Genomic DNA, 22,791 nt, shown 5'->3' with positions numbered 1-22,791 from the left:
TGCGTGTGCGTGTGTGCGTGTGCGTGCGTGTGTGTGTGTGTGTGTGTGTATATAAATTTTTTTTTTTTTGCCTCCAGGATTGTCGCTGGGGCTCAGTGCCTGCACCATGAATCCACTGCTCCTGGAGGCCATTTTTTCTTTTTTATTTGACAGGACAGAGAGAAATTGAATGAGGAAGGGAAGATAGGGAAAGAGAACAATAGACACATGCAGACCTGCTTCACTTGTGAAGTGCCCCCCCTACAGGTGGGGAGCTGGGAGTTCAAACTCAAATCGTTGCACTTGGTACTATGTGCTCTTAACTGGGTGGGTGCGCCACCGCCTGTCCTTGTTTTTTGTTTGTTTGTTTTAATTGGGAGGCTAATGGTTTACAATTGTTGGCAGATGGGTACAATTTCTCACCCAGTTTGCAGATGACTTTATAAGTATCTGCAAAAAGCATTCTCGCCCTCAGCCTAGGTCCTTTTCCATCACCATGTATGAGGATCTGAAAGGACCCTTCCCCCCCGCCCCCAACAATCCTCTTTCCCTAGAGTCCTTTGCTTTGGTGCAACACACAAAACTAGTCCAAGTTTAACTCAGTGTTTCTCCTTTCTGTTCTGCCCATGGGTGAGATCATCCCATATTTATACTTCTCTTTCTGACTTACAGACTTGAAAAAAATGCTCAAAATCACTGATTATCAGAGAAATGCAAATAAAGACAACAATGAGATAGTACTTCACTCCTGTGAGAGTGTCATGCATCAGAAAGGGTAGCAACAATAGATGTTGGAGTGGTTGTGGGGTAAAGGAAACCTTTTACAGTGCTGGTGGGAACGTATGATAAAGTTTTCCAACCCCTGTGGAGAATGACTGGAGAACTCTCAGAAGGATAGAAATGGACCTGCCCTATGACCCAGAAATTCCTCTCCTGGGGATATATCCTAAGGTAGCAAACACTCATCTAAAGAGATCTTTGGGGGGTCGGCAGTGGTGCACCAGGTTAAGCGCACGTAGGATCCATCACTCAAGGATCCTGGTTCCAGCTCCTGGCTTCTCACCTGGGGGGTCGCTTCACAAGCAGTGAAGCAGGTCTGCAGGTGTCTCTCTTCCCTCTCTGTCTTTTCCTCCCTTCTCAATTTCTCTGTCCTACCACCCCCCCCAATTGAAAAAAATGGCCACAGGGGCCAAACCCCACTAATAACCCTGGAGGCAAAAAAAAAATTGACTTGGGAAGGCTGCTCAGTGGTGATAGGACTCATTTGCAAGACCCTGTGTTCATTTCCTGCACCATTAATTAATAACTGGACAGTGTATGTAATGGGTAAAGTGTTGAACATGAAGGCATGAGAACCTGAGATTAGTCCCCACCATTCACATGTCTCAAAGAGGTGCTCTAGTTTTTTCTCATCTCTTCTCAACAAATAAATAAAAATCTTTAAAACATTATGGTAAATGTGTTACTTATTTTGAACATATAAGATGCACATTCGTTGATTATTAATATTTTGCAACCATCACCATCATTTATATTTAGACTTTTTAGTGAATCAAACCCCTTTACCCATTAAGCAACAACTCTCCATTTCCTCTCTCCCAGACTGCCTACTACTTTCAAGATGTTATAGCACTGTAGCATGTATTAGAATCCCCCCCCCCAACATAAAAAAGAGACCTAGTGGGAAAGACACCACGACACCAAAGTTTTACCTGGTGTAGTGGGGATCAACTTTAACCTGGGTTGCATGCCTGACAAAGCAGTCCTAATTGGAAGCATCCTCCCTGCAAGTGGGAGCTGGGGACTACAACCCGGATCCTTGCTCTGGTCCTTGTGCTTTGTACTATGTGCGCTTAACTAGGTGCACATTCCCCCTTCTTCCATATATACAAAGAAATAGAAGAGGAGAGGTAGAGCTATACCTGCAGCACTGCTCTACCCTGCATGAAACTGAGATCAGGGCTTTGAACCCAGACTTTTGAGCATGGCAGTGTCAGTTTTTCTGACTAGCCACTGCCCAGCCTCAACTGAGATGTATTCTGTTGTATATGTATACCACATTTTGTTTATCTGTCTCTCTCTTTTTTTCTCTTTACCTGAGCAATGCTCAGCTCTGGCTTATGGTGGTGTCATTGACTGAACCTGGGACTTTGGAACCTCAGGCATGAGTTTCTTGGCATAACCTTTATGCTACCTACTCCCACCCTTGTTCATCTGTTTCTTAATAGACGCTTTAGTTGTTGCTGTTTTTTTGGTTATTGTGAAGTAATGCTGCTGTGAATGTAGGTGTAAAAATCTGTTCTAGTTAGTCCCTTTCACTTTTTTCTCATATACCCAAAAGTAGAAATGCTTGATGATAATTAATATTTAATTTTTGAGGAGCTGCTATTTTTTTTTGTTTTACTATTTTTGAAACACAAGTTTTCAGTTTTGATTGATTTATATATATATATATATATATATTTTTTTTTTTTTGCCTCCTGGGGCTTGGTGCTTGTACCATGAATTGACTGCTCCTGGAGGCTTTTTTTTTCCCTTTTGTTGCCCTTGTTTAACATTGTTGTGGTTATTATTATTATTATTGATGTCATTGTTGTTGGATAAGACAGAAATGGGGAGAATAGGGGAGGGGAAGACAGAGTAGGAGAGAAAAATAGACACTGCAGACCTGCTTCACCACTTGTGAAGCAGCCCCCCTGCAGGTGGGGAGCTGGGGGCTCAGAGATCCTGCCGGCCCTTGTTCTTCAGGCCATGTGCACTTAACCCATTGCGCTACTGCCTGACCCTCTTGATAGTCAAATTTATCTATTTTTCCTTTGATTATTTATGTGCTTTGTGAGTCATGCTTAAGAAATTATTACCTAACCCAAGACTACCAAAATGCTTTCGTCTAACACTTTTATAATTTTAGCTTTTACATTCAAGTCTTTGATCTATTTAGATTTAATTTTATATTTAGTGTAGGATAGAGGTTCAACTTGATTCTTTTGCATGTTGTCCCAGTACCCTTCATTGATAAAATCTTTCTTTCTTTCTCTCCCTTTTGTTTATTGTTTATTATATAGAGACAGAGAAATCAAGAGGGAAGGAGAGCTAGAGAGAGAAATACCTCCGCATTGCTTCACCTCTTGTGATGCTTTCCCTCTGCACATGAGGGGCCAGGAGCTTGAACCTGGGTTCTTGTGCATTGTAGTGTACTCAACCAGGTGATCACTGGGCTCCCTGATAAAACTGTTCTTTCTCTTGTTAAGTGGCTTTGTTGCCTTTATTAGAAATCAGTTGACCGTAAAAGATTGTGTATTTTTGGATACTCAGTTGATTCTGGATTCTCTATGGATCTATCATATGTGGCCTTATGCTAGTGCTGTTCAGTTTCAATTACCATAGCTTTATGTTGTTTTTGAAGTTCAGAAATGTCTTCCTCTTAGTTGCTTTTCAAAATTTGACTGTTACTAGAGTCTCTTGTAAGTTGCTATGGATTTTAGGATCAACTTGTCATTTTCTGCAAAATGGGAGAGCTAGAGATACTGTTAAAAGCATTTTTTTTACATTGCCCTGGGGCATGAACTTGAGGCCATCTGTGTCCTCCCCTATCTATTTGTTGTCCCTGGTGCTTCAGTGCTCTGGGCTGGCTTTTTCAGATAGAGATAGGAAGGAAGAAGGGGGGGCGTGCTATAGTGCCATGGGCACATGGCATGAAGCTCAAGGACCCACATAAGGATCCCAGTTCAAGCCCCTGGCTCCTCACCCACAAGGGGGCCACTTCACAAGTGGTGAAGCAGGTCTGCAGGTGTCTGTCTTTCTCTCCTCTCGATTTCTCTGTCCTGTCCAATAACAACAAAAGCAATAACAATAACAACAATGATAACAAAGCCTCCAGGAGCAGTGGAGCAGTGGATTCGTAGTGCAGGCACCGAGCCCTAGAGGCAAAAAAAAAAAAAGGAGGAAAGATTTATTTATTTGATAGAGACAGAAAAATAGAGAGGGAAAGAAAGGAGAAAGGACTCCTACCCTCTGCAGGTGGAGGCTTGCACCTGGGTCTTCCTGCATTGTAAGCTGTGCACCACCACCTAGTTATTACATCCCCAACTTTATATATATGGTGCTGAAGAATAATAAATTTTGACAAATCATCTTTGTTGAAATAAGTTCTAGATTTATTTTTTGTCTACCTAAACAAATGCAGGTTGACCTATATAACCTGCTTAATGAAATTGTTAAAACTCTTGTTCATAAAGCCAAAACAAGTGTCATTAATATTGCTAAAATATAAAGCTTTTTTTTATTCTGTGGTCTTTCTCTTAAATTTGTTTTGGAATTGTTACATTTACCACCACCCCCCTTTTTTTGCCTTCAGTTGCTGGGGCTTGGTACTGACACTATGAACCCACCGCTCCTGGTGGCCATTTTCTCTCTCTCTCTCTCTCTCTCTCTCTCTCTCTCTCTCTCTATTTTTAATCAATAGGACAGAGAGAAATTGAGAGGGGAAGGGGAGATCAAGAGGGAGAGAGAAAGACAAGACCCCTGCAGACCTGCTTCACCCTTTGTGAAGTGTCTGTGCTGCAGGTGGGCCTGCCCCCCCATAAATTTACTTTTGAATGTCATCTAAATTATTTAAATTACTAAGTGTAAATTTTACTGTTTATCTTCATATTGTGCAACACCAGTTTTAAATTCGAAAGTGAGAACATTTGATTTCATGTGAAATTACTGGTATTTCACAGCTTGTACATGTATATTTTATTCTTATCAGAACAAACACTGCATAAAACTAACAGCTATTTTCTTCACTGCACAAAACTAACTCAACTATTTTCTTCCTTTCCTCCCTCCCTTCTTCCCTCCCGTCCGTCCGTCCTTCCCTCCCTCCCTCCCTCCCTTCCTTCCTTCCTTCCGACACCAGGGTTATGACTAGGGCTCACTGCTAGCACAATGGATCATGGAGACCATTTTTTCCATTTTATTTTTACTTTTTACTTTTTATTTATTTATAAAATAAAAAATAGAAAATATCGACAAAACCACAGAATAAGAGGGGTGAAATTGCACACATTTTCCACCACCAGAGTTCCATCCCCTCCATTGGAAGCTTTCCTATTCTTTATCCCTCTGGGAGCACGGACCCAGGGTCATTATGGGGTGCAGAAGGTGAGAGGTCTCTGTAACTGCTTCTCTGATGGACATGGCATTGACAGTTTGATCCATACTCCCAGGCTGTCCCTATCTTTCCCTACTGGGGCAGGGCTCTGGAGAGGTGGGGTTCCAGGGTACATTGGTGAGGTCATCATCTAACTGGGTGAGTCAGGTTGACATCATGGTAGCATCTGTAACTTGGTGTTTGGAACCTGTATTCCTTTGTTCCTCCTTTCTTGTGGGACTCAGTTCTTGATTATGGCAAATTCCATTAGTTCTTGAATATTTGAGAAAACCTTTATTTCTCCCTTATATTTGAAGGATACATTTTCAGGAAACAATATTCGGGGCTGGAATTCCCTCTCCTTTAGAACTTTGAATATGCTATTCCACTCTCTCCTTGCCTCTAGAGAAGAGAAAAGAAATAAAGAAAAGAAGAGAAATCTGATGAAATTCTTCTAGCTCTGCCTTTGTATGTAACTTCTTTCCTTTCCCTAGCAGCCAGCAAAATTTTTTCCTTGTCATCAACTTTTGATAGTTTTATAATAATGTGCCTTGGCATTTTTATTTTATTTTATTTTATTTATAAATCTGGGTGATAGTTATGCCTCTTGAATGTGAATGTTCTGATTGTTTCCTAAGTGAGGGAAGTTCTCAGCTAAAATTGCTCTGCAAATGGACTCTGGGCCTTTGGCCTTGTCCTCCTCCTCAGATATACCTATCACTTTTTAAAATTTTTTTTCAAAGAAAAATATATTTATTCCCTTTTGTTGCCCTTGTTTTTTTATTGTTGTAGTCATTATTGTTGTTGTCATTGTTGGATAGGATGGAGAGAGGAGGGGAAGACAGAGGGGGAGAGAAAGGTAGACACACCTGCAGACCTGCTTCACTGCTTGTGAGGCAACTTCCCTGCAGGTAGGGAGCTGAGGGCTGGAACTGGAATCCTTATAATGGTCCTTGTGCTTTGTGCCATGTGCACTTAACCCACTGTGCTACTGCCCGACTCCCACCTATCACTCTTATATTTGATCTCTTGATGGAATCTGCAATTCCACAGAGATTTGCTTCCGTCTTTCTGAACCATTCCTCTCCCTCATCTTTGAATTGAAAGAGTGGGCTGGCCGTATCTTCTAGATTGGAGATTATTTCTTCTGAATGTATGAACCTACTTCCTAAGCCTTCTACCTGGGAATGGATTGCAGTTAGAGTGTCCCTAGAGTTCTGACTGAAGCCCTTTCAAGATTTGAAGTTTCTTAGTGAACTCTTACAAATTCCTCTCTTGTGTGTTTTAATTCCATAATAACATGCTCTTTTAATTCTTGCTTAAATTTTGGAGAGTCCTCATAGTGAGCTTTCTGTAGTCTGTCTCTCTGAGAGTCTCTCTAAGTTTGTAAGTCCTTGGACTTGCTGTTTCATTTCTGTTTGGCTGATACAGTACACTTGGCTGTTTCTCTGCTTGCACATTTTTTTTGTGCAGGTTATTGATGGCCAGCAGGTGGTGCTATTGTGATCTCTAGGTTTTTCTTTTTGTATGATCTGCCTTGGGTGGGATGGGGTGGGGATTGCTTTGGGCTGTCTTGTGATCAGAACGCCCTGTTTTATGTTGTATCCTTGCCTTAAATCCAGAAGGTTACCTCCCCCCCAGTCAAAGACTGAGAGGTTTTAAGCCCCTCTCTTTTCTTCTGGCACTAGGAACAATATTAGTTGATTGCTCTGCTTAAAGTGAAATTGCCAGAATGGCATAGCTCAGTGCTGGTGCTGCCCGGAGCTCTGATTAGACTTTGCTGTTCTTCAGTCCGCACCCCTTTTCGCGAGCACCCACCTGAGGCTGCAGAACTTTCAGCTGTAGATTATGACTTCAGTTGGGTCTCTTGTATTTATTTTTTGTTTTGGGAGGAGAGGCTATTTGGTCCCAGTTATTTCATGGCCATGCCTCCCGGATAACTGGCCATTTTATTTTTAAATTTACTTTTACTTGACAGAAATTGAGAGGAGAAATATAGAGGGAGAGAGAAGATAGATACCTGCAGGCCTGCTTCACCTGAAGCTCATGAAGTGTCCTCCCTGCAGGTGGGGAGTGGCGGCTCAAACCTAGATCCTTAAGCATGGTGATAATGTGTGCTTAACCAGGTGCACCACTACCTGGTCCCCACAACTCAACTGTTTTCATTTTATTTTATTATTATTTTAAAAAATATCTTATTTATTAGATAGAGAGAGCCAGAAATTGAGGGGGTAGGGGGAGATAAAGGAGAGACACCAGCAACACTGCTTCACCACTCACAAAGGTTTCCCCCTGCAGGTGGGAACCATTGGCTTGGGCATTATGACATGTGCAGTCAACCAGGTGTACCACCACCCAGCCCTGTTTTCTTTTTCTTTTTAGATAGATACTGGATTATTAGAAAAAGCATGATGTGTTTTTCTATTTTCTTTTTTTTATTTCTTTATTGGGGAATTAATGTTTTACATTCAACAGTAAATACAATAGTTTGTACATGCATAACATTCCCCAGTTTCCCATATAACAATACAGCCCCCACTATGTCCTCTGTCATCCTTCTTGGACCTGTATTCTCCCTACCCACCCACCCCCACCCCAGAGTCTTTTACTTTGGTGTGATACGCCAATTCCATTTCAGGTTCTACTTGTGGTTTTTTTTTTTCTTTCTGATCTTGTTTTTCAACTTCTGCCCGAGAGTGAGATCATCCCATATTCATCCTTCTGTTTCTGGCTTATTTCACTTAACATGAATTTTTCAAGATCAGCTGAAAATGGTGAAGTCACCATTTTTTACAGCTGAGTAGTATTCCAGTGTATATATATACCACAACTTGCTCAGCCACTCATCTGTTGTTGGATGCCTGGGTTGCTTCCAGGTTTTGGCTATTACAAATTGTGCTGCCAAGAACATATGTGTACACAGATCTTTTTGGATGGATGTGTTGGGTTCCTTAGGATATATCCCCAGGAGAGGAATTGCAGGGTCATAGGGTAGGTCCATTTCTAGTCTTCTGAGAGTTCTCCAGACTGTTCACAGAGGTTGGACTAATTGACATTCCCACCAGCAGTGCAGGAGGGTTCCTTTGACCCCACACCCTCTCCAGCATTTGCTGCTGTTACCTTTTCTGATGTCTGACATTCTCACAGGAGTGAAGTGGTATCTCATTGTTGTCTTGATTTGCATTTCTCTGATAATCAGAGACTTGGAGCATTTTTTCATGTGTTTCTCAGCCTTTTGGATGTCTTCTGTGGTGAATATTCTGTCCATGTCTTCCCCCCATTTTTGGATGGGGTTATTTGTTGTCTTGTTGTTGAGTTTGGCAAGCTCTTTATATATGTTGGTTATTAAACTCTTGTCTGATGTATGGCATGTAAAGATCTTCTCCCATTCTGTGAGGGGTCTTTTGGTTTGGGTAGTGGTTTCTTTTGCTGTGAAGAAGCTTTTTAATTTGATGTAGTCCCATAGGTTTATACTTGCCTTAGTCTTCTTTGTAATTGGATTAGTTTCATTGAAGATGTCTTTAAAATTTATGCGGGAATGAATTCTGCCAATATTTTCTTCTAAGTATCTGGTAGTTTGTGGTCTAACATCCAAATCCTTGATTCACTTGGAATTTACTTTTGTATTTGGTGAAATACAGTGGTTCAGTTTCATTCTTCTGCATGTTTCAATCCATTGTTTCCAACACCATTTGTTGAAGAGACTCTGCTTTCCCCATGTAATAGTCTGGGCCCCTTTGTCAAAGATTAGAAGTCCATAGGTGTGGGGGCTCACTTCTGGGCTCTCAGTTCTATTCCACTGGTCAGTGTGTCCAGTACCAAGCAGTTTTGATGACAATGGCCCGATAATATAATTTGAGATCTGGGAGTGTGATGCCTCCAGTTCTGTTCTTTCTTCTCAAAATTGTTTTAGCATTTCTAGGTATTTTTCTATTTTCGACAGACAGACAGACACCGAAGCACTGAAACTCCTTTTAGTGAGATGGAGGCCAGACTTGAAGCTGGGTCTTACATGTGGCAAAGCAGAGCACTGTCCAAGCCAAGCAAGCTATTCCACTGGCTCTCTTTTGAGTATTTTTAAAAAAATATGTTGTTTTATTTAATATGATACACACACATATATGGAGACTGCAATTACTTCTGTACTTAAACTAAGTTATGGTGTCTAACTTTCTCTCCCCCTCTCTGTCTTCCCCTCCTCTCTCCATTTCTCTCTGTCCTATCCAACAACAACGACATCATCAACAACGATAATAACTACAACAATAAAACAACAAGGGCAACAAAAGGGAATAAATAAATAAAACATTAAAAAAAAAAGATATTCATAGGCCCACCAAAAAAATTGAGGTGTGTGATTCATGAACTGTTGTGGTAATAGAAAAATGAGAATACTCTGTTGCATCTTGCATCACAGAATTCTTAATATAAAGAGAGTTCTTGCTTGGTTATTTTTTATTTTACTTATAAAAAGGAAACATTGACAAAAGCATAGGATAAGAGGGGTACAACTCCCCTGGAAGCAAACCAGGTGTCCAACAACAGATGAGTGGCTGAACAAGTTGTGGTCTATATACACAATGGAATACTACTCAGCTGTAAAAAATGGTGACTTCACCGTTTTCAGCCGATCTTGGATGGACCTTGAAAAATTCATGTTGAGTGAAATAAGTCAGAAACAGAAGGATGAATATGGGATGATCTCACTCTCAGGCAGAAGTTGAAAAACAAGAACAGAAAAGAAAACACAAGTAGAACCTGAACTGGAATTGGCATATTGCACTCAAGTAAAAGACTCTGGGGTGGGTAGGTGGGGAGAATACAGGTCCATGAAGGATGATAAATGACATAGTGGGGGTTGTATTGTTAAATGGAAATTTGGGGAATGTTATGCATGTACAAACTATTGTATTTACTGTTGAATGTAAAACATTAATTCTCCAATAAAGAAATAAATTAAAAAAAAAAGAGGGGTACAACTCCACACAATTCCCACCACCAGATCTCCATATCCCATCCCTTCCCCTGATAGCTTTCCTTTTCTTTAACCCTCTGGGAGTATGAACCCAAGGTTATTGTGGGATGCAGAAGGTGGAAGGTCTGGCTTCTGTAATTGCTTCCCTGCTGAACATGGGCATTGACAGGTTGATCCATACTCCCAGCCTGTCTCTCTCTTTCCCTAGTGGGGAAGGGCTCTGGGGAAGCAGAGCTCCAGGACACATTGGTGGGGTCGTCTGTCCAGGGAAGTCTGGTCGGCATCATGGTAGCATCTGGAACCTGGTGACTGAAAAGAGAGTTAACATACAAAACCAAACAAATTGTTGAACAATCATGAACCTGAAGGCTGGAATAGTGCAGATGAAGAGTTGGGGGGTCCTCCGTTTTGTAGATAGCTAGTAGGCATATTTTAGTTATATTCCAAAGGGCTTGTGGCTATACTAGTTTTTTTTTTTTTCTTTTTCTTTTTTCCCCTGAGCCTGAAATCTGATATGCAGGTAGATCCAAGTTATTGCCTGAGGAGATGATGTCATGGCTGGAAAAGGACCAGAAAGTTGGATCAGGGAAGAGAGTAACTCCCTAATATGGGAAAGGGGTATAAATATTGTTGTCTGTACACCCCATCGATTTGATTTGGTCTGGGGCCCGTATTCAGCTTAGGAGCCTCTGTGACCTCTGCATCACATTCTCTGGTCATGAGTAGGAACATTCCAAGCTGCCCCAATATCGACCCATCTTCCTCAGGTGTAGCACAGAGTATGTTGTCCATCCTCCCTTCGGAGGATGAAGAACATTCTCTACTGTTGTTGATCTAAGTTGAGGGCAAGGTTCTATGGGGCGCACACAAAGTGACTCTTTTGTTGTTCCTGGTTGGTTATTTAGATAAAAAAAAGTAAAGTGTGGGTTGTGTAATTTGGCAACCCAGATGAACTCATCAGAAGGGTTGGTAGACTTAGGCTGTTATAACCAGCAAATTGCTTATGAAAGTGTTTGTTTGACCTTTGCCAGTGAATAAAGTGACCAAAATTATTTATCCAGATGAACCAGAAAAGATTTGACTAACCCAGAAACCTAGATAAGCAGATTTTGGGTGAGCATCTAGGTAATTTAATTTGAAATAATTTCTATTAACAAAACTAACTTAACATAAAGAAGACAGTTCCATTTACTCTTTCTTCCTTATTTATCTGAGCAAGAGGAGAGAAGGAAAACCAGATGATGACTCTTGGCATTTGCAATATCTGCTTGAGAGGTCAATGTCTTACCCACTGTGCCACCTCCCCCACCAGCATATGCAGTGTCTGGTCTGGAACTCAGGACTTCATGATTGCCAGTCCTGTGCTTTTATCCACTTAATCAACTCCTGGGTCGTTCTTTTAAACCTCTCACTGTCTTTTTTTTTTTTTTTCCAAATATTTATTTATTTCCTTTTGTTGCCCTTGTTGTAGTTGTTATTATTGTTGTTATTAATGTCATCATTGTTGGATAGGACAGAGAGAAATGGAGAGAGGAGGGAAAGACAGAGAGGGAGAGAGAAAGACAGACACCCGCAAACCTGCTTCACCGCCTGTGAAACGACTCCCCTGCAGGTGGGGAGCCGGGGCCTTGAACTGGGATCCTTACACCGGTCCGTGCACTCAACCCACTGTGCCACCACCCAACTCCCACCTCTCACTATTTTAATGAGAGTAATTAACATAGAGCTTGAGTTTCTGGGGTTGAATACAGGACTTGAAGGTGTGAGGTCCCAGGGTTGAGCCATGGTATCACATTTGCTAGAATGGTTTATTTTATTTTATTTTATTTTATTTTATTTTATTTTATTTCTTAAGTTCTGTGGTATATAAACACAATTTTAAAATGTTTATTTATTTTCCTTTTTGTTGCCCTTGTTTTTATTGTTATATTGTTGTTATTGATGTCATTGTTGTTGGATAGGACAGAGAGAAATGGAGATAGGAGGGGAAGACAGAGAGGGGGAGAGAAAGATACTTGTAGATCTGCTTCACCACTTGTGAAGTGACTCCCCTACAGGTGGGGAGCCAGGGGATTGAACTGGGATCCTTGTGCCAGTCCTTGGGCTTTGTGCCATATCCGCTTTACCAGCTGTGCTACCGCCTGACTCTACACAATTTTTTTTTAAACTAATCCATTTTTAAAATGTTTAAATTCTTTGTGTGTGTGTGTGTGTGTTTGCCTCCAGGGTTATTGTTGGGGCTGGGTGCCTGCACTACGTATCCACTGCTCTTGGAGGCCATTGCTTTTTCCTTTTTGTTGTAGTTGCCCTTGACATTATTACTATTGTTATTGTTGTTATTGCTGTTGTTGGATAGGACAGAGAGAAATTGAGAGAGGAGGGAAAGACGGGAAAGACACCTGCAGGCCTGCTTAACTGCTTCTCTATATTTCAACCTAATTTTTCCAATACTATTTGTTGAAATGACTTTTCTCTCTCTCTCTCTCTATATATATATATATATTACCTATTTATTTATTCCCTTTTGTTGCCCTTGTTGTTTTATTGTTGTACTTCTTGTAGTTGTGATTGATGTCATCATTGTTGGATAGGACAGAGAAAAATGGAGAGAAGAGGGGAAGACAGAGAGGGGGAGAGAAAGACACCTGCAGACCTGCTTCACCACTTGTGAAGCAACTTCCCTGCAGGTGGGGAGCCAGGGGCTCGAACTGGGATACTTCCCCGGTCCTTGCGCTTCGCTCCACCTGCGCTTAACCCACTGCACTACTGCCCAACTCCCTGAAATGACTTTTCTATCTCCATTTGATGTTTTGGGACCCTTTGTCATATTAGTTATATTTAGGTGTAGTGGCTTATGTCTGGACTCTTAGTTCTGTTTCACTAATCTGTGGGTCCATTTTTGTTTCAGTACCAGGCTGTTTTGATTATAATAGCCCTATAGTATAGTTTGAGGTCCATGAATACATGTCCTTCCACTTATGAAGACTTTGTTTTCAGTTACATTTTATAGTTTTCATTGGACAAATATTTTGTTATTTTAAATTTATTCGTTTTATATATTTTATTTACTATGGGATAGAGACAGAAATTGAGAGGGGAGGGAGAGATAGAGAAGTAGACAGAGAGACACCTGGAAGTAACCCTACTAAACCACTTATGAAACTTTCCCCCTGCAGGTGTGGAGCAGGGGCTCAAACCCAGGTCCTTGTGCACTGTAATGTGTGTGCTTAATCAGGTACACCACTGCCCAGGCCCCAAGCACACATCTTACTGTGCATGAATCCTTAGGATCCAGTCCCAGTACCACATGGAGTCACTATGGATGATTTTGAATAGCTCCAAGTATGTGGTAAAGTAGAGCTGTGGTATCTCTCTTATCTTTCCCTCCCATCTCTCCCCCCCAGTAAAGAAGTAAAATAAACAAAAAACACTGGAGAAGCTGCTTAGTGATGGTATCCCATGCTGCATGAGGGGAGGAGGGTAGACAGGCAGCTAGCATAATGGTTACGCAAAAGGCTTTCATGCTTGAGGCTCCTATGTCTCAGATTCAGTCTTCAGCACCACAGTAAGCCAGAGCTGAGTAGTGTTCTGGTAAATAAACCAACCCTGGGAGGTGATGCAAGTGGCTTTAAGAGTGCTGGACTTGAAGCATGAAGCGATCAGTTTAATACCAGGTATCACATTATAAGAACAATGCTACGGTTCTCTTTCTCCACTGTCTTTAAAATAAATAAAAATTTTAAAAATGAAAGGCTTGCTCCTTGGTGTTGATTCTATATTCGTTGGTGGGACTTTTTTGTTCAAAGCTGAGTTTTTCTGCTAGAAAGAAAGAAAGCACCAAAAAACTTCCTCTAGTGTGATGGGGGCCAGACTCAAACCTGGGCTGTTCATGATATAAATCAGGCACACTATCCAAATAGCCTATTATATTGCTTGTCCAAAGTTTCTTTCTTAAAGAGAGACATTGGCATATCTAGTAGAATGCACATTATAATCTCAAGGATCCCTGTCTTCTCCCGTGGGTATGGGGGCGGGTCATGAGTGGTCAAGCAGTACTGGTGGTATGTTTCTCTGTTTCTATCCAAAATGCCTAACAAAAAAAAAAGTGAAAGAGAGATAGAGACATCAGAGTACTACTCTAGCACACGCAGCAATGAGGCTTCAAGTAGAGCTGTCGGCTTGCAAGCTCTGAGCTCTACCAGCTACATTCATTTACTGGTCACACAAAGAAAAGTCTGATGCCTTTCTGTAGTTGCCCATCATTTACAGTTGGCAGGCTGTCTTACAAGTTCTGGGACCTTAGACTTTAAAAGAACTGGTAGGTACAGGAGCTAAGACAGTTTACCTGAACTAACTGTTGTATGACATAATACAGTAGCTAGGGTGGGTGGAGTGATACTCATAGAATCAGCTCCCAAGGATCTGGAGATTGAATTTCAACCTAGTCTTGGGGTCAGGGTGTTGGTGCAAGAATTCCAGATCCGAAATCCGGTTTCCCACCTGCAGGGGGGTTGCTTCACAAGTGGTGAGGCAAGTGTTTAGGTGTCTTTGTCTCTCTTCCTCTCTATTTCTCTCTTTCCTATACCACCACCACCCACCAAAAGAATTGAAAATACAGCCACAGTAGCAATGGATTCGTAGTGTAGGCACTGAGCCCCATCGATAACCCTGGAGGCAAGAAAAAAAAAAATCAACTTAGTCTTTACCAGCCCAACTTGCATGATTGCAGAGGTCATCAAGAAGACTGCTGGTTTGAGTTTACCACTAAATTTATAGCATATACTGGATTTTTGGAAAAGTCATGACATACTGTTTTCTATGTTTGTTTATGCAAAGATACGTCATGATCTTTCCAACAACACAGTAGTTTCTTGCCTCTCATTGCCTTGTCATAAGTAAAAGATCATAATGGTGGCTGTATGCTGAAAGTTCAGTATAATCTGACCTCTTATGCCCCAGAGTAAAGACTCACACCTTAGAGATCACTTCTGCTTGCAGACTGTTGTTTTACAGAAGGGTTTCATCTCTGGAGGAAGCCATCTGTCTGTCCCCCACCACCTAGATGGCTGGCTTTACCTCTTGTAGAAGATCTGCTGGATTTCAGGTTTATTTCTGTTCCATAAATTTGTGTAACTTTGCTATTATTGTTGTAGGATCTACATACAGGTCTTCCCTATTTGGACACTTGGACTCTGCCCCAGGTCACATTTTTTTGTTTTGTTTGTGTTAATGCATTTTAAAAATTTTATTTATTTTCATTTTTTTAGCTAAATTGATTTTTTAAATATTTATTCCCTTTTGTTGCCCTTGTTTTATTGTTGTAGTTATTATTGTTGCTATTGATGTCCTCGTTGTTGGATAGGACAGAGAGAAATGGAGAGAGGAGAGGAAGACCCGGGAGAGAAAGACACCTACAGACCTGCTTCACCGGTTGTGAAGCGACGCCCCTGCAGGTGGGGAACCAGAGGCTCGAACCGGGTTCCTTACGCGAGTCCGTTGTGCTACGGCCCGACTCCCTTTTTCATTTTATTTTATTTTTTTGTCTTCAGGGTTATTGCTGGGGATCGGTGCCTGCACTATGAATCCACTGCTCCTGGAGGCTGTTTTTTCCCTTTTGTGGCATTTGTTGTTAATCATTGTTTTTATTATTGTTGTTGTCGTTGTTGGATAGGACAGAGAGAAATCGAGAGAGAAGGGGAAGACATAGAGAAGGAGAGAAAGATAGACACACCTGCAGACCTGCTTCACTGCATGAAGCGACCCACCTGTAGGAGCGGCAGGTTGGTCCTTGGGCTTGGCGCTTTGTGCGCTTAACCCCTGCACTCCTGCCCAGCCCCCTTTCTCCATCCTTTATGGGATTGGGGGGGTGGTGCATAGAGAGGCAGATGAACAAGACGCACTGCTGCCCCTGTCCACCCTCATTGGTGCTCCCGTGTACCCAGGATTGGAACCAAAAACCTTGTGCAAGATAATAAATCACATGTGAACTCTCTCTTTTTTTAGCTTTGAGATTTTATTTTTAGATTTATTTTAGTTGAGAATTTTCATGTTGGTTTGTATATCAGCAGTAGAGAAAGTTTGTTATATCTTCCCATATTTATAGAGTTAAATTTTATAGTAGGTTTACAACATAAGTCAGTGTTTAGTGTTAATTTTATGTTCATAGGATCTTGTCATTTAGGTTTCTGTGTACTGATACCCTATGCTGCATATAGAATTATTGTGTCTTCTTTTTCCCATTTCCTTGTATTTCAATTGTGGTACATCAGTTCCAAGTTTTACATCCCTTTTATTTGAAAAAAAATTTTTAAATTTCTTTATTGGGGATTAATATCTTATAGTCTACAGTAAATACAATGGTTTGTTCATGCATAACATTTCCCAGTTAGGTGAAATTTTTACTGAGTAATGGAAAATACATTGTACTTCTAAAATTACTAGTTTTAATATTGTATTATCATAATTAGATAAGAATCTCCATTCTCAGCATTTTGCTATTATTTTCCAGAGGAATTTAACTCATTTAGTTTTTAGCATTTTAATGTTATAAGTCTTTCATGACATCAATTTTTCAAAAAATTGTTTTACATTTTTAATAACAGATTTTCTTTTTAACCCAATAGTTTTATTGCCTAAACTGGATTTGAAACAATTGAAACAACTGAAGATCTGACATTTTACAATATCACAATTGGGAAGAAGCAGGTTTTCAAATAATGGAAGAATCTAAGACCTCTAAAAATGAAAATCATGAACCAAAGAAGAATGCTTGGACTATTTCTGAAGAAAGCAAAGCAGTTAAAGTTATAACTAATCAAACTTTGAAAACTAGAAACGATAAATCCGTTAAAGAAATTGGGACCAGCTCTCCCAGTAGGAATAGTAGTAAAAAAAATAAACAAAATGACACTTGTTTAGAAAAAACAGAAGTTAAATCATGTAAAGTAAATGCTGTCAGTGTTCCAGGCCCTAAAGACTTGGGGTTAGTTCTTCGAGATCAAGGTCATTTTAAAGCAAAAAGGACGCCTAATTCACCAGTGAAGGCAGAAAAGTTACCAATTCTACAGGCAAAAGAAAAGGCACCCTGTTTATTAGCAAAAGCAGAAAAATCACCAAAATTACCTATTTTTCCAGTGAAAACAGAAAAGCCATCACAGTCAACAGCAGCAGAAAAGACACTTAGTTCACAAAGGAAAACCGAAAAAACTCTCAGTTCTCAGATGAAATCAGAAAAGGTGTCAAATTCACCAGCAGAAGCAGAGAAAGTGTCCAGTTTGCTATCGAAAGAAAATATGAGACAGACAGAATTACAACAGGTTGGGAAAAAAGTTCCAAGTTCCTTTACTTCAGTGGACAAAGTGAATATTGATGTTTTAGAGAGAAAAAAATCTCTAGAAAACTTACCACAATCTCAGAAACGACAAGCATGTACAGATAATACTGGTGACTCTGATGATAGTACTTCAGGAATTGAAGACATATCGGATGATTTGAGTAAGTACAGATTAAATTACTCCTCAAGTTACATTTTGGGGAAAAAATTTCCCTTTTGTTATTTAAACTATTCCTAGTTTTGTTTTTTTTTTAACTGCTTTATTTATAAGGAGGACATTATAGCTTTTCTCTTAAGTGGGTGTAGATAGCATAAATGTTATGCAAAGAGACTCTCATGCCTGAGGCTCCAAAGTCCAAGGTTCAATTCCCTACCACCACCACCAGCCAGAGCTGAGTAGTGCTCTGGTCTTTCTCTGCATTTTTCTTTCATTAAAAATAAATAGGTGGTAGCACAGCGGGTTAAGTGCAGGTGGCACAAAGCTCAAGGACCGGCATAAGGATCCCGGTTTGAGCCCCCGATCCCCACCTGTAGGGGAGTCGCTTCACAGGTGGTGAAGCAGGTCTGCAGGTGTCTATCTTTCTCTCCCCCTCTCTGTCTTCTCCATCTCTCTTCATTTCTCTATCCTATTCAACAACAACAACAATAACTACAACAATAAAAACAACAAGGGCAACAAAAGGGAATAAAATAAATATTTTTTAAAAAGTTATAAAAATAAATAAATAAAATAAAGAAAATAAGTTAAAATACAAAGGAAAAGAAATATATATATCTCCATGTGTGAAAGATGCTCAGGAAAGGAGAAAGCAAAAGTCAGCAACACTGTGCTTGCATCTATCTATCTATCTATCTATCTATCTATCTATCTTTCTATATCTCTCCTACCTCAGTGTCAAAAACTCAGGGTGTTTGCAAGGCTAATGCTGATTGGAACTAGTCCATTTTCTCTGGAGGACAGTTTTGCAGTTCAGTGCTGAGCAGTATGACTTATTAATTTACTTTTGGACCCTGCAAAACTCCCACTTCCAAGAATCTGTTCATATAACATGTTGGCAACATTCAAAAAGATTTATGTATAAGTCTACTCACTGCAACACCCTTTATAATAACAAAAGATTGGAAATAAACCAAATGATCCATGGTAAAAATGAACCATTTCCTTTAAAAATAAAGATTCCTGATGACAGATGTTTCAGGTCCTGGGGGAATTGGGGTTCAGAGCCCCCCTGATCATCTTTCCCTCTCATTTCTCCTCTCTGGGAGTATGGACCAAAATTCTTTTTGGTGTGCAAAAGGAAGGAGTTCTGGCTTCTATAATTGCTTCTCTGCTAGACATGGATGTTGGCAGGCTGATTCATACCGCCAGCCTGTTTCTCTTTCCGTAGTGGGGTATGGCTCTGGAAAGGTGATGCTCCAGGACACATTAGCAAGGCCATCTGCCTAGGGAGATCAGAGTTGAAGTAGCATCTGCAGCTTGGTGGATGAAAGGCAGTAAGATATAAAGTGGGACAAAATGTTTAGTAAGTAGAAACCAACAAGTAGGAATAGAATAGATGAGAATAGGAACCCTTGAGTGGAAAGAAGCTAGGAAGTCTGTTTTAGGTATGTTCCTAGGGGCCAGTGATTTTAGCAATCCTTACTTGAGTTTGATAGCTAACATGAAGGTGGACTAGAAATACTGTCTGGGAGGATGGTGTCAGAGTTGAGAATAGAACTTGAAAGCCTGATTTGGTGGCAGTTAAAAAAAAAAAAAAAAGGAGGGGGTCTGGCGGTAGTGCAGCGGGTTAAGCACATGTGGTGCAAAGCACAAGGACCGGCGTAGGGATCACGGTTCGAGCCCCCAGCTCCCCACCTACAGGGGAGTCACTTCATAGGTGGTGAAACAGGTCTGCAGGTGTCTATCTTTCTCTCCTTCTCTATGTCTTCCCCTTCTCTCTTTATTTCTCTCTGTCCTATCCAACAATTAATGGCATCAACAACAACAATAATAACCATAACAAGGCTACAACAACAAGGGCAACAAAAGGGGGGGAGGGGAAGAAAGGAGGACATAGGAAATGTTACTGGTGTTTCTGGTGATAGTATTTCAAATTTAAATTGTCACCAAGAAGATAAGATTAGAACAAATACTTGCAGAGATGAGAGAATGAGTGAGCAAACCTGTGAATATTTGAGGGGAAGGTATTTAGATGTATCTCATAGGTAGGTGTGTGTGGGTGAGTGGGTGTGAGAGAAAAAGAAGAGAGGGAATCACCTGCAAAAAGTATCAAAATGCAGATTCCTGGACTGCAGTTTCAGAGATTTTTGATTTAGAAAGTTTAGAACGAGGTCTGAAACGTTGGATTTATAATAAATTCCTCCTTGAGGTTGATGTCACTGTGCAGAGTCATGCTTTTGAGTAGCAACATTTAACTAGTTCATCCCTTTCAATTATACATTTCCTTCATTGTTTTTTAACATAGCAACCGGAATGATCCTATTAAAATTACTTAGGTCATGTTACTACTGTTCAGAATGCTAGCAGTGTTCTAAGTGTTCCCCATACATCAGAGTACAAGCTAATATTTTTATAATGAATGACCTGTAGGTCCCTGTATAATCTGTGACACTTTTTACATTCTCCCTTAAGTGTAGAGTCAAATGTCTATCTGTTGTCCTTCGCATTTCTTTTTCCCTTTCCTAGAATACTTTTCCCCAGACGACCATGGCTGTGTTACTTTTCCCAGCTTCTCAGTGAGAATTTTGTTAATTCATTTATCTAAAACATATAATCACATTATTCTCACCTCTGATACTCCTTTTATTTGTCTATTTTTACGTAATAGTGGGTTACGATGTTTTAAGATCACAATATATAGTTGTTTTTTATTTTTTTGTTTGTTTTTTTGCCTCCAGGGTTATTGTTGAGGCTTGGTGTCTGCACTACGAATCCACTGTTCCTGGAGGCTATTTTTGTCCCCTTTTGTTGCCCTGGTTGTTTTATTGTTGTTGTAGTTATTATTATTGTTATTGTTGGATAGGACAGAGAGAAATGTAGAGAGGAGGGGAAAACAGAGGGTGAGAGAAATATAGATACCTGCAGACCTGCTTCCTACAGGTGGGAAGTCAGAGGCTCAAACCGGGATCCTTAAGGGGCTGGTCCTTGCACTTCGCGCTATGTATGCCTAGCCTGCTGCGCTACCGCCCGACCCCCACAATGTATAGTTTTTTTTGTGTGTGTTTTTAATATTTACTTATTTTCCCTTTTGTTGCCCTTGTTCTTTATTGTTGCTGTAGTTTTTGTTGTTATTGATGTCACTGTTGTTGAATAGGACAGAGAGAAATGGAGAGAAGAGGGGGAGACAGAGGGGAAGAGAAAGAGAGACACCTACAGACCTGCTTCACCACCTGTGAAGCGACCCCCCTGTAAGTGGGGAGCCCGGGGGCTTGGACTGGGATCATTACGCTGGCCCTTGCACTTTGCGCCACCTGCGCTTAACCTGCTGTGCTACCGCCCCACTCCCACAATGTATAGTTCTGTGCCACTCTGTACCACTCCACCACTAAAGTTCTGTGTCCCCTACCTTCCCAGCTCCCAAAGATTACCATATAGTTTTCACAAATCTTCGAAAAAGTTTGATTGTGTGTGTGTGTTTGCAAGTTCATGTGTATCATCAGTTCTTTAGGTTCCACATATGAGTGTAACTATCCAGTAGTTGTCTTTCTTCTCTCTACCTACTTACTTCACTGAGCATACTCACCTCCAGTTCCATCCATTTTGTCCCAAAGGACAGTATCTCTTTTGATCACAGGGTAGTACTCCATGAAATACATATCCCATAACTTGGTTAGCCAGCCATCTGTTGCTGGTTATTTAGGTTGCTTCTACTCTTTGGCTATTGTGAGTAATGCAGCTATGAACATAGGCGTGCGTATGTCTCTTCAAATTAGTGTTTGAGTGCCCGTTGGATAAATGCCTAAGAGTGGTATTGATGGATCATAAGGTAATTCCTTTTTTTTTTTTTTGATTTAAGGACTCTACAGTTTTCCAAAGGAACGTGCGCGCACCGGTTTACATTCCCACCAGCACTGTGTCAGAGTCCCTTTTCTTTTCTCCACCACCTACCTCTCTACCACCTACCATCTCCCACTTTGTTGATATAAGCCATCCTCACAGGTGTGAGATGGAATCTCATTGTAGTTTTAATTTGCATTTCTCTAATGATAAGGACTATTTCTTCATGTGTCTGTGGGTCACATGTATCTTTTTTTTTTTTTTAAAGAAAAGTTCCTGTTTTGGCTGGGCAGTGGCGCACTTTGTAAAGTGCACATATCACTATGCGAAAGGACTTGGGTTCAAGCCTCTGGTCTCCATCTGCAGGGAAAGCTTCATGAAAGTAGTGAAGTAGTGATGAAGTAGTACTGCAGGTGTCTTTCTGTTTCTCTCTCCTTCTCTAGGCCTGTTCCGTCCCAGTTTCTTTCTGTCCTATCAAAGTTTTGTTTTTTTTTAACAAAAAGAGAAAACTGTTTGTTTATTTATTTACTTTTTTTGTGCCCCCCCCCCCCATTCTTAAGTTGCCACTGGGGCTCAGAGCCCACAGAGCCTGCACAACAAATTTCCCACTCCTGGCAGTCCCCCCCCCCCCCTTATTTGATAGGACAGAGAGAAATTGAGAGGGTAGGGGGTGGTAGAGAGAGGAGAGAGACACAGTGCTCCACTGTTCCTGAAGTTGCCTCTAGTGCCATTCATGGTTCACCTATATGGTGCTGGGCGCTCAAACCTGGATTCCCATGCATAGTGAAATGTGCACTCTACCAGATGAGCTATTTCCTGGCTTCTGTACTTAACTTTTAAAATTCACTCTTTCATATACTAGTTGTGTATGCATATGAGCCAGAGACTTAACACTTGTTTAATTTCAGTGCCCCAGGCCACTTTTTCTTTGAGTTAGAGAGACAGAGAAGGAGGGAGAGACATGAAACACCAGAGCTGCTTCAGTGCTATAGCACTTCCCTTGTGGTATCACAGGTTGAACCTGGAAATGTAAGGCAGCTATCTTTCTAACCCATTTATTAGTTTAATTGAAATACAATTCAAATACTGTAAAATTTGACCTTTTGAATTGTACCATTCAGTGATTTTTGTATATCCACAAATTCATTTAGATATTGCTAGCATATAGTTTCTAGACATTCATCATACTCATGTTAGCAATCACTACTCATTACCCTCTCTTCTTCCTCCTCCTCCTCTCCCTCCTCCTCTTCTTTTTATTGATTTAATAATGATCAACAAGACCATAGGGTGATAGTACATTTCCACACAATTCCCACCAATGGAGTGTCTGTATCCTAGCCCCTCCATTGGAAGCTTATCCTATTTTT

General features: G+C 40.7%; 1 protein-coding gene across 8 annotated transcripts in view; it reads left to right on the top strand.

Moving 5' to 3' along the window:
- The window catches only part of TUT4 (terminal uridylyl transferase 4), a 128,582-nt gene that overhangs the window by 11,935 nt on the left and 93,856 nt on the right, over positions 1 to 22,791 (top strand). For 7 of the 8 annotated variants that reach the window (XM_016193134.2, XM_060206210.1, XM_060206207.1 and 4 more), the window contains one exon: positions 16,715 to 17,585. In XM_016193134.2, the coding sequence (XP_016048620.2) occupies positions 16,808 to 17,585 (778 nt within the window). In that variant the 5' untranslated portion in view covers positions 16,715 to 16,807. Of the gene's footprint in view, positions 1 to 15,761; positions 15,872 to 16,714; positions 17,586 to 22,791 lie in introns of those variants that run through there. The other variant, XM_060206205.1, reaches the window with a different exon arrangement.

The sequence above is a fragment of the Erinaceus europaeus genome, chromosome 13 (genome assembly GCF_950295315.1).
Source record: "Erinaceus europaeus chromosome 13, mEriEur2.1, whole genome shotgun sequence".
Lineage (NCBI taxonomy): Eukaryota > Metazoa > Chordata > Mammalia > Eulipotyphla > Erinaceidae > Erinaceus > Erinaceus europaeus.
This window is presented reverse-complemented; position numbering and strand designations above follow the sequence as displayed.